This window comes from Ochotona curzoniae, unplaced genomic scaffold, assembly GCF_017591425.1.
Source record: "Ochotona curzoniae isolate NIBS_2020 unplaced genomic scaffold, NIBS_Ocur_1.0 contig_2210, whole genome shotgun sequence".
In the NCBI taxonomy this organism is placed as follows: domain Eukaryota; kingdom Metazoa; phylum Chordata; class Mammalia; order Lagomorpha; family Ochotonidae; genus Ochotona; species Ochotona curzoniae.
The window spans coordinates 22,489,449-22,504,418 of NW_024465369.1; the positions used below are offsets into that span (position 1 = coordinate 22,489,449).

Sequence of the window (14,970 nt, forward strand, 5' to 3'; positions counted from 1 at the left end):
GTGACCCTCTGATGTGCCAGTGTGATTAAGAGCAGTTCTGACCCTGGAGCTGAATTCCTTGGGTTCTTTGGACTGCAGGCCCTGAGGCCTCTTACTGCACTCCAGTAAGTCTCAGTCTCCTTATTTGGAACAAGGAGGCAGTGACAGCGTCAATTTCAGAGGCGATAGTATGAATACGTAAACAAACATATGCTGTGATTTGAGTATGCCTTGTCTTTCAAATTCACATAAGACCTCAAACTCCAATACCGGTATGTGTTGAAAGAGGTTGGCCTAGTGGGACTCAGGTTGCTGGGGTCTTGTCCTCAGAAGATAGTTTTTATAAGAAGCGTGTCGTAAAGCTTTGATCCAGTCTTCCTTTCTCAGCTGTCTGAACTGCCCTGTGATCCCTTCCTCTGTGGGCCCTCTGCCTTCCACCAGTGGCTCCTGGACAGGGTCAAAGTTTGATTTTACTTATTTAAAGATTAGACTATCATCAAGTGAGCTAAGTAGTTCTTTCCATCATAAGTAGCTTGTCTCAGCTACTTGGTACAGTGACAGTGTGTATGCTTAGTAAGGTGCCTGGCAAACAAAATAAGGGCTCAGTAACTACAAGCTTCATCATCATTAGCCCAGGTACTTGGGGTGGGCATGGGTAGATGAAAATACTTCAGAAAGCTCATGGAATATGGAATTTAAAAACTAGTTTATTTTTAAAATGCATGCATAGTTTGTAGGTAGTATGTATTTTCTTTGAACTTTTGGAAGATTCCTTGTATTTTTAGAGTTAAGACAGAACTCAACATAGATCTTGACATATTATGTGGATACTTAATGTGAAGTTCAGGAGTAAGTGAACTCCAGCGCTAATTATGGGGCTAGATACGTGATTCAGATGGAAAATGGCTTAGGAGATGGTGGCTGATTTCTGTCCTTGAGGTGCCATTGGTACAGATGGGCAGCCTCGTGCCCCTACGTTGATCTTCACTCACGTTACCCGTAAGGATGTTTTGTGGGAAAAGTGAAAGTCTTGGTTACAAACCAAGAGGGTGTGTTTGGCTTGTTTTTGAGAAAGCTACTGTTATGGAAGGCGTTAGTGGGATGTGGTTGGAGGGAAGGCGGAGAGGATGGAGTACAGACAAGCAGGGCCGGGAGAGAGCTTGCTGAGTTCCTAGAGACATGCATAGGAGGATGCTAGACCTTGAGTTTCATAGTGCCTCTGGGAAGCCAGTCAAGACCTTTCTTGTGAGAACAGCGAAGATCTTCAAATGTCAGTGAGCTAGGGGCAGTGTGAGCCAGGCAGACCAGAGCAAGTGGCCAGCAGGAGGACTGAGTGAAGACAGGCTCTTTCCCACTGCTCACGGAAGGGAATGAACGAGGACCAGAACTGTGGAAACCAGACAGGCATCTGGGAAGGTAGCTTGCTGACAAGAAGTAAGAGGATATGGATTCTAATTCACATTTGAAATCATTGTTGGCTAGCAAATAATGTCCTGCTTATAAGAAAGTGTCAGGACATTTAAGAAGGAAAATCTGTTCTTGCCTCAACCCTGGAGAGTAACCATCACGACTTCCAGCCTGGGGTTGCTTGCACTTTCTTCCCCATTTTCGGATGGCACGGAAAGATTGTTGATGCTCCTTTAAAGGTGTAGCCCATGTTTTAAAAAGGTGCTGATCACAAGGCATACACTGTTTCTTCAATCCCTTCCCTGCCCTTTTGCCTGTGTAACTGGAGTTGCTTGGCGATTGACCGTGGCCACGGAGGTCATTGTGGTCGTCTGTGCTGTGTCATCTGTGCTGGGAGGCAGCATCCCAGTCATGTGAAAAATGTGAGCCATTGTCAGCAAGTTCCGGCAAGGCAATGCCAGTTACTGTCTCAGAGGCTGCCAGATGAGCTCAGACCATCTTTCTGCAGTATGGGGTGAGAGATGTGGTTCAGGAAGTACATTTCCTGAATGAGGCAGGAATGCAGGGGGGACAGCTGAGTGAAGTGCTGGATGGCCAGGCCTGGGTTATTGACTTTCTTGCCGCTTATTCTCCTCATATCATAATGGCCCTATTGTTCAGTAGTTAATTTTGATTCTTCAGGAACTGATTCCCCCCCCCCCCCTTTAGGAGCATAAATAGACAGTGAGTTTTCGGAGTCTCTGAGGAGCTGATAATGTTTTGGGGTTGGGGTGACACATGATGGAAACTTGGTGCCACTATACTGGGGCTTGATCATGCTGCTGCTCTTCCCTCCCGCTGGCCGTGTGGCTGTGGCTTTGGGCTTGTGGTTTGGAATGCTGGAGAGAAGTGTTGTCAGTTAAATTGGTTCTTCTCCCCAAAAATGCAGGCCCATGCTCGGATCCCTATGAAAATGACCCTATTTGGAAATTGGGTCTTTGCAGATGTAATCACATTGAGGTGAGGTCCTCCTGGGTTTCGTGGACCCTGATCCAGTGTGACTAATGTCCTTTTTGTTAAGATTTATTTATTTATTTTATTTTTATTGGAAAGGCAGATATATGGAGAGAAGGAGATGGAGAAAAATCTCTCATTCACTGGTTCATTCCCCAAGTGGTCAAAATAGCCAAAGCTAAGCCATCTGAAGCCAGAAGTTTCTTCTGGGTCTCCCATACAGGTGCAGGGTTCCAAAGCTTTGGGTCATCCTCGACTGCTTTCCCAGGCCACAGGCAGGGAGCTAGATGGGAAGTGGAACAGCTGGTATTAGAACCCAGTGCCCATATGGGATCCTAGCATGTGCAAATCAAGGACTTCAGCCACTAGACTACTGTGCCGGGCCCGACTAGTGTCCTCAGAGGAGACCTAGATGCAGGAGGAGCATCTTATGGTGGCTTCAGACAGAAATCAGTGTGGTGCATTGTCAAGAAAGGAATGCCAGGGGAATGCTAACAACCCCAGAAACTGGGCAAAGACCTGGGCCAGACACTGGCCAGGAGCTCCCAGGCCATTTCCTTGATTGTGGCGGTACAACTGCAGAACTATGAGACAGTCCACTTGCATAGGCTGTCCCAACCATGCCATCTCAGTACAGAACTCCGAGTGTAAGGGTTGGTGGGTCCTGGCTCTGTTCAAAGCCCTGGTTTTCTGTTGAATATTGGTTTTATGCCTCCTGGATGCCTGTGATTTTTTTCCTTGAACTTGAAATTAGAAGCTTTCCCAGAGGAGTCCAGATGTGTGTTACTCCTCTGGGAAAGAACCTAGAGCATGGTGGCTCTTTTTTTTTTTAGTCTGCAATCTTCAGTGCATAAGTAGTTTTAAAACTTATTTTGTTTCAGAAATGCTTGTTTTGTATAATTGTAATCTTTGTATGTACTGTTAACAAAGTTTTGCCTCTTTGTCCTTGTGAAAAATCGCCTCAAGTTTTTGTGTTTTCTTTGTAATCAGCTGAGTATTCTACAGTGTTAATTTTTAATTCATCTTGTATTTGAAAGGCAGATAGAGGGAAAGAGAGATTAATCTCCCATTGACTGATTGGCTCAGTCAACGCCCATAACAGCTAGAGCTGGGCCCGGCCAAAACCAGGGAGCCTGGAACTCCATCCATCCTTGACTCCCAGATGGGTCCTCGTCTGCTGCCTCCCAGGGCATTTGTCCGGATAGCCAGCATTGGAAGTTCAGCCAGGACTTGAACCCAGAATGGGGGCATGGCATGCCAAATGTTGTCTTAGACATTGTACCCAATGCTTAGTTCCATGGTGTTAATTTTATTTTACTGCCTGAAGTATGAATCCTAATGCTGTTAATGCTTTTGAAATGTGCTTGCTTTTCTTTCCTTGTCTTTACTCTTTGTCTCTAATACCTGTTAAAGAATCTAGAGGAACACCACGTAGAGTCTGGAAGCCACAGCCTCTTGTATGGTGTTGAGGTGCAGAGCAGTCCATTGCATTTTGTTCATAGTTTTCTTTCTTTGATTCTTCCTTAAGATGCTTCCTGACCTTCCACTAACAAGCTGTGTGTTTCTCCAGTTGTCACTGTTGGTGGTTCGGGGAGCTGGCTTATCTGGAATCGGAGTGTGTTACCCAGATCTGAGGCACACGTGGTCAGGGAGGGATCCCACATCTTGCCCCTCACTGTGGGCTGGGCTCTGCTGCTGTGGCAGCGGAGCTGGGTTACCCCTTGTGGTCACAGCGAAGATGTTCCTTTGTTCTCCTCAGAGTTCCCAGGGACCCGTTGCCTCTCCTAGAGCCCCTTCCCTTTGGTCTAGTTTTGTGCCTGTTTTTGTTCAATGCTTTGCAGTGAGAGATATTTTCCCAGGGCATTGAGAGAGGCCTTGCCGGGCTACAAGGCAAATGCCGTTTTAAACAGAACAAGGAGTCTGTGCTCTCACCACTTCCCCTCTTCCCCGCCTCCCCGCCCCTCCACGCCTGGCTGGACTCCCTTCCTTTGCCTCTGCTGCTTGCTCCTGTCTTGCCTCATGTCTTTCCCTTATACTGTCCACTTGTTCCTCTCTCTGTCATCCCATACATTCCCTGTTCCTCTCTCTCTTTCTTCCCTCCCTGGCTGCTCTCATGTTTCCTTCTTGTCCCCCAAGGAAGCAGGCCTTGTCTGCAGGTGTACTCACACCCTGCCACTCACACAGAGGTGACGTGGAGCTGGGCAGGGAGCACAGGGAGGGCAGAGCCTCCGCCAGCCCTGAGTGCATCGGAGTGGGAGTGCCGTACCTCCAGCACAGGCAGCTGGCCCCCTGGTTGCCTTCCTGGCCCATGTATGCTCAGGCAGTCATAGAGCTTTATGTCCACCCACTTTGCAAGTCAGGCCAAGTGGGTGGCCCATTTAGGCTAGAGTGCTCTCCACTCTACACCTGGCTAACTCCTAGGGAATGTAAAATTAAATATTTATGCAAAACAGTGTAAGCCAACTCAGCGTCCCTGCCTCCCACCTGTGCTCCTCACTGAACATTTCCGCTTTCGCAGAGGTGGCCACCGTCCCTCATTCTGTTTGTGTTCTTTTAGAGCCCTCCATACATGCTCTTGCTTGTCTGTTTACATATATTTATAAACATACAGTATGTGCACGTGTCTGTCTTCATATACGCAAGTATACTAACTTGTTTCTATACACAGTTAAAGAGTGGAATGTTAAAGATTTCGTTTCTTATAAAGGCAAAATGCCATAGAGTTAGGACATACACACACACACACAGAAAAAAGATCAGTTTTCTGTCTTGCACCTACTGATTCACTGTCCAGATGGCTGCCACAGCTAGGTCTGGACCAGAACGAAGCTGGAGCTTCTTCCAAGTCTCCCACATGGGTGACAGAGGCCCAATGACCTGGGTCCTCTTCCTCTGCTTTTCCAGCTACATTACCAGGGAGTTGTGTTGAAAGTGGAGCAGCTAGGACTTAACCAATCCTCTGCTAAGGGATGCAGGCATTTCCAGGAGCGTGTTAGCCTACGACACTACAGTGCCTACCCTGGGAATCGCTATTTTGAACAACAGAAGCCTTCATGGCTGCCTGGGTGAGCTTCTCATCCTTTCCATCTCACCTGCCGGCCATGCCCTCCCTCATCCAGGCTAGACTGGAGCATCCCCATAGCAGTAGTAGAAGGGAAACAAGACTGCAAGCAAGACTTCAGGAGTTACTGTACGTTCAGGGACAAGGGAAGTGGAAGGAACTATTTAGGGTACTGATGACTAAACATCTGTCTCAGATCTGCCTCGCTGGTACGACGACAGCAGAAGGTGTGACTGAGGGAGAATGAATGATCGCAGGGCCTGGGTGCCTCCCCAGTGCCAGGAGCTAATTAAGCAGCCGGCAGGAAAGGAAACATAAACGAGAGATGGATTTCTTCTCACCGTGGCCCAGCAGTGCGAAGACCTACATTATACAGGTGCTATTTTTGGTTTGCCCCTGAAGTATACAAAGTGACATAATGTTGAATGCCTAGCTTCCAAGCCTCCGCAAAGGACAACAGTGCCTAGGCAGCACACTTTGGGTCCAAACACACCAGCAGTGTGACACTGGCCTGCACAGCCCAACACTAGAGTGTGTCCAGTTGGTTGAACCATGCCTCAGCAGATGCTGCGAGAGGCTGAAACTTGGCCTTGTCATGTGTTGAGACCTTAGGACACACCACTTCTTTCGATGTTTTGGCTCCCTGCTCTGAAAAGATGAGATCATGTGTACAAAGCACCTAACCCTCACCTGTTGCCTATAAGAAAACATTTATTATTTTGAAGTATGCTTTTGGGGTTATTGTGCTCAAAGTTTTGCTGAGGTCATATGTGCTAAATATTTTTTGTTTGAAAGGAGATGGAGAAAGGGCCACCAGAGCCAGCCAGCTAGAGGAATTCCATCTGCTGTCTCACTTCCCAAATGCCCATGACAGCCAGGACTGGACCAGGCCAATGCCAGGAGCCAGGAACCCGATTTGGGTCTCCCATTTGGGTGGCCAGGACTCAAGCACTTGAGCTGCCTCAGGCTGCCTCCAGGAGTACACATTAGAAGGAAGTTGGCCTGAAAACAGAGGTGGGACTCAAGCCCAGGCACCTGTGTAGGATACAAGCCTCCCAGGCAGCGCCTTCACCACCATGCTGAATGGCCCCGTGGCCGTGCTTTTTAGATCACAGAAACTTTTGCATGGTGACATGTTTTAAAGAAAAACAATTACATTTAACTTTTAAAACACGTATTTATGTGAAGAGCAGGGGGGCAGAGAGAGAGACAGACATTTGATCAGTTATTTCACTCCCCAAGGGGCTGCAGCAACCAGGGCTGAGCTAGACTGAAACCAGGAACCAGCAGCCCAGCCGGGGTCTGCCACATGGCAGCCAGTTGTCTGTTGCCCGCCAGGGTGGCGGCATCTGGATTAGAGCTTGAGCTCAAAGTGAGGCACTTCAGTGTTTGATGGGGTCATCCTAGTGTCTGTCTCTTTAACATTTACTTAGGAGAAAAGAGAGAAATGGTTCATCCATGTCTCCCATATGGGTGGCAGGGGCCAAACATTTGGAATCATCTTGTACTGCTTTTCCTAGGTCATTAGGGGGAACTGGATCAGAAGTGGAGCAGCTAAGACTCAAACTCGTGCCTGTGTGGGAAGCTGGCATTATAGGTGGTAGCTTTTACCCACTATGCCACAATGCTATCCGTGTCCTAGGATCTCATCTGCTTGGCTCTCTGCCTTGCTCAAAATTGGATAATTAGGAACTGCCAAGTCCATGCGTTCTTCTGTTTCAGGGTGGAGCGCACCTGGTTTTGTAACCACTGGGTAATAAGAATAGCCTATGAGGGTGCTATCTCCCCGTTATCTAGAACTGGCCCGAGGGACCTCTGGAGATGAGGAGTTTGGTCCTGTTAGCAGGTTTTCTGTGCCCTTAGGGGTCCGCTATGTCTCACCGTTCACTGGTGCTATTTGGGAGTGGGTTGCAATTCTGTAAATAGTGTTGAAAAGTATTTTCTTGGGTGCATTCATCTTCACTTCATTTTAGACAATGTGGTTTTCCCGCCAGGGGCTCTGCCTGCGTACCAGGAGGCCATCTAAGACATGAAACAGTTCAGAGTACTCCCAAGTGCTCCGAAAGCCGTCTGCAAGGTCCGGGAGTGCCACTGTAGCACAGGGTGCAAATTGCTCCCAAGTCTCTGGGCTTCTGGCAACCTGCATGATTGGCGTGATTACGAAAGCCTATGATGGAAAATGTGTAAGAAATGTTAGTACAGCCTGAGGTGAGACCTGCTCATAAGACACCCTCATGCGTTGAGTGGCCCAGTTTCGTGCACTGAGCCTGTCCCGTTTTCTGGAGCGGATTAAGCAGAGCACCTTTTCCTGTCTGCTCTAAGCTTCCATCCCCTCCTCGCCGCAAGGCACAGTGCATGCGAAATCTCATTTCCTGCCTCTGCAGACCTAGTTACCTGAATGCGAAGTGCACCCTTGGCCTTCCCAGTGCCTCCCCTTCTGAAATACACATTCGCCTTCCTCTCCCAGCCTCTGGATTTTTAAATTCTGCTTCAGTCCAGCCCTCTCTGTACTTTGGTCTGTAGCATTGGATTCAATATTCCACCTCAGGGTCTTTAATACATTCATCTCCCAGGCCTGCAGTTTCTTCCACTGTGCCTAGAGATTCCTTTTCACAATCTGCGATATTTAAGCAGTGTTAGCATTAAAAGCTGTTATCAATAGCCAGTTTACAAGTGCCCTATTGGGTGACTTTATCCATTTTATCTTTGTGAGTTATTAAATTTGTGTGTGTGTGTGTGTGTGTGTGTGTGTGTGTGTATGTGTGTGTATAAAAGAGAGAAAGGCTGTGTGTCATTTTGATGCTATTTGTCAGGCCCTTTATAGTAAATGTGTGTTGACCCATTATGACGTTGACATCCTGACAATGTACAATTCTTAAAGCAGGCAGTGATGCTGCAGCTGGCCACTCGGGGATGCTGGGCTATGGCTGGTGCAGGACGGCGCTGGGACTGCAGCTCACTGAGATGGAGCTGTGGTGTATCCATGGTGTGGGGAAGGAGGGGTAGGGAAGCACCTCCAGCAGCATGGAAGGCAGCCTGCACAGGGCCTGCAGTTGCATGTGGACCTTGTGTACTCCAGAGAGTGGGCTTCTCCAGGGCTGGCCTGGGCACTACTGCTGCCCACAGCCCTCGGACCAGGAGGTACAAAGGTCCCCTCCATTCCCTAGTGTAGTGGGCAGTGAAAGAGGTCCCAGTTCAAAGGAAGCAATGTGTGTTCAAAACTGAGAAAATGTCACTGCCTTGTCACTGTTGCCGTGAAACTCTTTAATTCCGCCCCCAGATCCCTGTAAGCATCTGCTGACAAAGGTGCACTCAGGCCAGACTCTGGTGTGGCATGGCTGCTGTGGACCCATGGAGGGACCTGTGGTGTGGCGTGGCTGCTGTGGGCCCATGGAGGGACCTCTGGTGACATGGAATATGCTGGGGATTTCTGCAACTTTAATGTCCTGTCCTCATGCCTTTAGAAAGCTCCAGGATCCAGATTGCGACTGTACAGTGCTGTGCCCACATAGCCTTCCCTCCCAGCTTTGCACCTTTATCATGGAAACCTGGCGTTTGATGTTTCTGGAAAGGTGCATTGAACGAAACTTGGGTCTGCAACTAGAAGCGCAGTGGGTCCTCAGAAGGGATCCAAGGAGGAGCCTCCCCCTGTCTGCCTGGTGCCACAGCCCAGCTGCTGAGAGGCTGCAGGGCTCAGTGGGCCTGGCCTGCTCTGAAAATCCATCCCTGCTAGATTGGCAGTGAAGGAAAATATTTACTTTACTTGATATAAACAAACGTTACAGGCAAGACTTGAAATTAGGAAGCTCTTTAATTTTCTTTTATGCTTTGTTCTCTAGTTTTTCTTGACTCAAATGCTGGGGAATTTTAAGTGTTTAAGAAAATAAACCTTTCTCAGCAACAATTTTGGCTTTATCACCTCAGTCATTAAGAATACTCGTGTTTTTTCCTCATTTTGCGTCACACCCAAATTGAAAGACTGGGAGCCTGGGTTTCTATTTGTTTTTCCTGCAGTTCAAGAATCATCATTGGGTGTCCCTGGGGAGACGGTGCCTTTGTGGCCATGCCACAGCACCTGGTAGCCAGGCCTGTGAATCAGGCAATGTAAGGACATTAGTAAGCTAACGTGCGGCAGTGTGGCTGTTCAGAACATTTGAGACACATGTATCAGCTGTCCAGAGCTCATCCACGCCCCTCCTGTGTGTGTGTGTGTGTGTGTGTGTGTGTGTGTGTGTGTGTGTGTGTAGTCCCACGTGGCTGCTTCTTCAGATCTTCGGGTATACTTGGCTAGCTGCTATGTTTTTGGTCTAAGCATACGCGATCAACGTTCTGGCCCTGAGAGCCAGACAGTGTCAACTGGAACTGGGTGGGAGCAAACCACAGCCTAGCTTCTCTTACCCTGCTTATCCCAGCAGGGGGCGCTCAGTCCTAGTAAGTTAAGGTGCAGTCTCCTGCTGTTTTAAGATCTGTTTCATTGCCAGACAGTGGATGGAGACTGCCATATTGCTTCCGATGCTGGCTCAAGGTTTCTGGAAGGTTCCATGCTGGCTCCTGTGTAGGCATGGGTGACAATGGTACCATAGCGTGCCTAATAGGGAAACAGGGCGAGTGAGAAACTGATCACATGGGCCCCATAGCAGGGCAGCTGAGACCTCTCCCATAACGGCTGTGCTTTGGGCATTTGCACTAATGTCCTTGTTTTTGCAACCCCAGGAAGGATGTAGGTGATGTGTTTCTTTGCTTTGGATGTCAGTCAATGAGGCAGATAGAGCTGGATTTTTTTGTTTGTTTGTTTTTATTGGAAAGGCAGATACACAAAGAGAAGGAGAGCCAGAAGGATCTTCCATCAGCTGGTTTACTCCCCAAGTCGCCACAGTGGCCAGAGCTGACCTGATCCAAAGTCAAGAGACAGGAAGTTGTTCCGGGTCTCCCATGTGGGTGCAGGGTCCCAAGGCTTTGAGTCATCCTTGACTGCTTTCCCAGGACACAAGCAGGTAGCTGGAAGGAAAGTGGAGCAGCTGGGATACAAATCAGCGACCATATGGGATCCCAGCACATGCAAAGCAAGGACACACTGTGCCAGGCCCAGGCCTGGATCTTTAGTCATCCAGGTTTATGAAGGTGCATTCATGCCTGGCTCTCATGTGAGACAGAAGGGATCCTTCTCCTTTCGCCAGCGTGTCTGCTGCAGAGCTCACCCCTTTATGCTCACAGCTCTGCTGGTTCGGGCTGCTTTCGGAGGTGAGAAGTGAGCTCATTGCAGGCTGCTGAGGCAGTGGCTCTCCTTCCCAAGGGCTCCTAATGTGAGAACCGCCCCAGGGATGCCATGTGGAAGTTGGTGGTTCTAAGCCTTGGACACAGGGATCTGCGGACATTGAGTTCCTGCCTGGCTGGGGCAGCTTTCATTGTGCTTTGCTTTGCCTTTTTTCAAATCTGGTTCTTGATTTCTTTTGAGGTTGAAGGCATGGCAGTGATGGTGTGATGATGTTCATATGGGTAAGATGTTGTGTGCTCCTGCCTTCCCTAGCTCTGCTGTCTGTGAAAGCTTGTAAAGACTGTTCTCAGGGTGGTGATCTACCTTCTCCCCTGTTCATTCTTGCTTGCTTTTTTTTAAAAAAAAAATTTTGGTAAGATTTACTGCTTTACAAAAGATTTATTGATTTATTTTGGAGTAGTTACAGGGGGGAGCGGGGAGAGAGAGAAAGAATCTTCCATGTGCTAGTTCGTGCCCCCAGGTGGCCATAGCAATCAGTGCTGAGCCAGTTGGAAGCCAGGATCTAGCAGTTTCATTGGGGTCTCCCCTCTGGATGCAGAGGCCCACTGTGTTATCCTTTGCTGCTTTTCCCCAGTCATAGGGGTGGAGTAGCTGGTACATGAACCAGTGACCAAATGTGAAGCTAGGCTTGCAAGCAGAAGCTCTACTTCTTATGCTGCAATAACCCCCCCACCCCTGCCACTTTGTTGCTTCTTACACATGAGCCAGGAGAAGAAGAGTGATAGACAGGAGGGAAGTGTGTTTTCTGAGTGCTTGAGAGTTGGCTGCATGCTCTGGTAAGGCTGCCTTAGATGAGGTCTCTGTCTTGTATCCTCATGTACTTTAAAAAAAAAAATCTTTATTTAAAAGGCAGAATCAGAGGGGGAGGAGGAAATGTTTCACTTTCCAAATGGGCATTATAGCTGTGGATGAGCCAAATAAAAACCAAGAGCCTGGAACTCCGTCTAGGTCACCTCTACATGAGTGCAGGGACTGAAGGACTCCAGCTAGTGTTCACTGTTTTCTCAGGTACATCAGCAGAGAGCTGCATCAAAGGTGGAGCAGCCCAGGCTGAAACTGGCATCCATATAGATGCCAGTGTGCAGGTGATGGCTGAGCCACAGTGCTGGCTCCTTGGCCTACTATCTACACTGTGGTTGCATCCTCTGTAGTTGCCATGGCATGCCTGTCCTAGAATGTGTAATTTCATAAGAGTAAGCTTGTTTGCCCCAAGTTCATGAACACCCAGAAGAGCCTCCTGGCCAACAAATGATCTGTGTGTTAATTCTTTTGTTTGTGGCTGGCTGTTAGGATCATGGGATCTGTGTTAGGAGTTGTGGAGTAGATGGGGTGAAGGACCAGTGGAACTGTGGAGGAGAGTGGAGGAAGGCTTGCCCCTGCCTTGGGCTTGCCTTACTGGAGAGGAGCCCTGGGAGGCCTCCAGCACATGCGTCTCCTCTAGGGATAGCTGTGTCAGTTCACTGAGCCACCTCTCCTGTTTTGTTGAAATCAACCCTTTCTCTGGGTCTTTCACATTTGACCTTGAACTAGTCTTAGGTCAGTGGCTTTCTGGGCCTATTTTTTGGGGGGGTGGTGCAGAACAGGATTGGATCAGTTATGGAAACCTGAGTGGTAAGGCTTGACTTCTTCCTGCTTGGCAAAAGACATTTCAGAGTACTAATTGGAAAAAGAGTATTTCAATCATTCAACACAGGTGCTGGTGCTGTGGTATCATGAGTAAAGCTACCACATGCGATGCCAGCAGCCCATATGGGACTGGTTGGTGTCCCAGCTGCTCCACTTCTGATCCAGCTGCTTACTAATGGCCCATGGAAAGCAATGGAAGGTGGCTCGAGGGCATGGGCCTCCTACCACCAATGTGGAAGACCCGAATGAAACTCATGGCTTCTGGTTTGTGTTTGGCTCAGTGTCAGCGGTTGAAAACTAAACCAGCAGATGGAAAATTCTCCCCACCCCCCGTCAGTTTCTCTGCAATTACTTTTCAAGTAAATAAATCTTAAATCTTTTAAAAAGTATTCAGTCTGGTACATGGGAGTTTATCTTAAGAATATGGCTTTTGGCAATTAAATGTGCGTGAGTTGATAACAGGTGGTCTAACCTGAGTTCTGCTCTTTGCCTTCCAGGAGATTTTGGTTCTGAGACACCGGCAGTCCTACCTCCCAGTGACTCTGCACTCAGCAGCCTTCCCCTGGAAGGGGACACCTGTCGGGTGAGCCTGGCCAAAGGTGTCTCGATGTCTCTGCCTTCATCGCCCTTGCTGCCTCGACAGTCTCACTTGGTACAGTCAAGAACCAACAAGAAGTCCCCAGGTAAAGAAGCCACGGAATGGTACCCACGCGTGCCACGAGTAGTGACATGAGCCCAACTAATGCCCATAGGAAATCTGGGGGAAGGTTTTGTTTTTGTTCCTTTAACTTCTGAGAGAAGGAAAAGATTAAAAATACATGGCTTTAATCAATGTGAACGAATAGCTTAGGTCTATATGAAAATGGTTAGGCCTGCTCAGGCTCCAGTTTTGCAGAGTCAAGGTCTTAGTCTCAATGTTAGCATTAGCCATCAACTGATTTCTTTCTTGCTGATGAATTAAGGAGTACTATCATCTAAACTCACAGGAGGTATGTTTAAAGACCTTAATGTGGGGGACCAGCATTCTTTATTTCTGCCAGGATTTCCATGCTCATGTATATTACTTGATTATATCAGCATTTAAATAGTTGTAACATTCAGTTGTCAAAACCACAGAGCCGCAAAAGAGCAGAGTGCAGGGACTTGGGGGTCGTGTGTATGGTTTGGCATTCCCCCATGGCTGTCCACTTTTCATGTTGGCCAAAAAGTCTGATATTCCTTTGCTTGGAGAGAATGTGAGGAAAAGCTTTTCCAAAATGTTGTCGCCTGGAAGTCATTAAAGTCCTTTGATACTCCTGTGGCTTGTAATTATTTACAAAAGGCAGGATAATCTAGGACCTTCTACATCAAGTGCCACACAGGGGTTCTTTTAAATTCTGTGCAAACATATTTGGAATTCATCTCACAGGTGCCCTGGAGCTGTGAAATTAATTGGTATCTGTTTTTGCTGGTCTTTGAGATGTTTGTGTTCCTGGCAAAGGCTTCTGCATTATTTCTCACTTATTTAAAGGACATTTGAGGTTTGTGTGGAGGCAAAATTAAGAGGGCAACCTTCGGTTAGAAATAGCATTATGAATTTGATCCAGAATTTTTTTTTTTAATGAAAATTTGGGGGCAGCGATGTTTCCAACGCAGTCATCTGCTGGAGCTTGGGGAAGGCTTAGGTGTGCCAAGACATCTGACCCGTCTGTCAAGCTCGGGGAGGTCCCTGGGGCATCTTGTCATTGCTGGTGGCTCTGCAGCCCCTGTTGCTGCGGCTGTCCAGGCTCGGCAGTCCTTCGGAGCCCAGTTCCTGGCAGCCCCTCTCAATAGGCGAGGCAGATTGTAGTCACTTCACTGCTGAACATCATGCATAGCATTTCACGTTTTCTTTGTTGGTGACTCTGTCCCTGATTGTGTTTCCCTGAAGTAGTGCATATAATGACAGAAAGCCTTTGATCAAATTCAGTCAGGTCCCTGAATCTTCTCCTGGGGCCTTCTGTGCACTTTCTAGTTTGCAAACAAACCTGCTAAGTCAGTTTAGCAAAACCCCTATTGTTCTCTAACCTGATCAGGAACCCTACCCCACCCCCAGCCCCCAGGGCGTGTCTGATCACAGCTTGAGTCCTGTCTGGTTGGTTTAGCCAAGACCACCCTCCACACCCTTTCATGGTTTTCCACAGACCCTGCCCCTCACCCCCCACCTGCATTGCTTGGCCATAAAATGCCGCTGGCCCATGTTCTGGAGTTTGAGCCTCATCTGTCTCCCACCTGCAAGCTTCCATTGCAGTGCCCTATGCTACACCTGAATGAAGCCACCTCACTGGGCTTGTTACCAGCATCAGTGGGTTTTTGTCTTTAATGTGTGACCCCCAGGCTTGATGCTTGAGGGCAAGCAAGAAGTCTCAACTGAGTTTTATTTGTTTGAAAGGCAAAGTTACAGAGAGGAGACACATGGAAAGTGAGATCTTCTAGCCATTGGTTCACTCCTCAGATGGCCATGATGACCAGGCCTAGACCAGGTTGAAGCCAGATCTATCTTTCCTGCTAATGCTCCTGAAAAAGTACAGAAGATGGACCACACGCTTGGGCGCCTGCCACCCATGTGGGCGACCAGAATGGAGCTTTAGGCTCCTGGCTTCAAAACAGC

At 48.2% G+C, this 14,970-nt stretch overlaps 1 protein-coding gene across 1 annotated transcript in view; it reads left to right on the forward strand.

The window, feature by feature from the left end:
- Positions 1-14,970, forward strand: part of TANC1 (tetratricopeptide repeat, ankyrin repeat and coiled-coil containing 1) — a 243,763-nt gene that overhangs the window by 108,174 nt on the left and 120,619 nt on the right. The window contains exon 3 of the mRNA XM_040971995.1: positions 12,839-13,024. Within this exon, the coding sequence (XP_040827929.1) occupies positions 12,839-13,024 (186 nt within the window). The remainder of the gene's footprint in view (positions 1-12,838; positions 13,025-14,970) is intronic.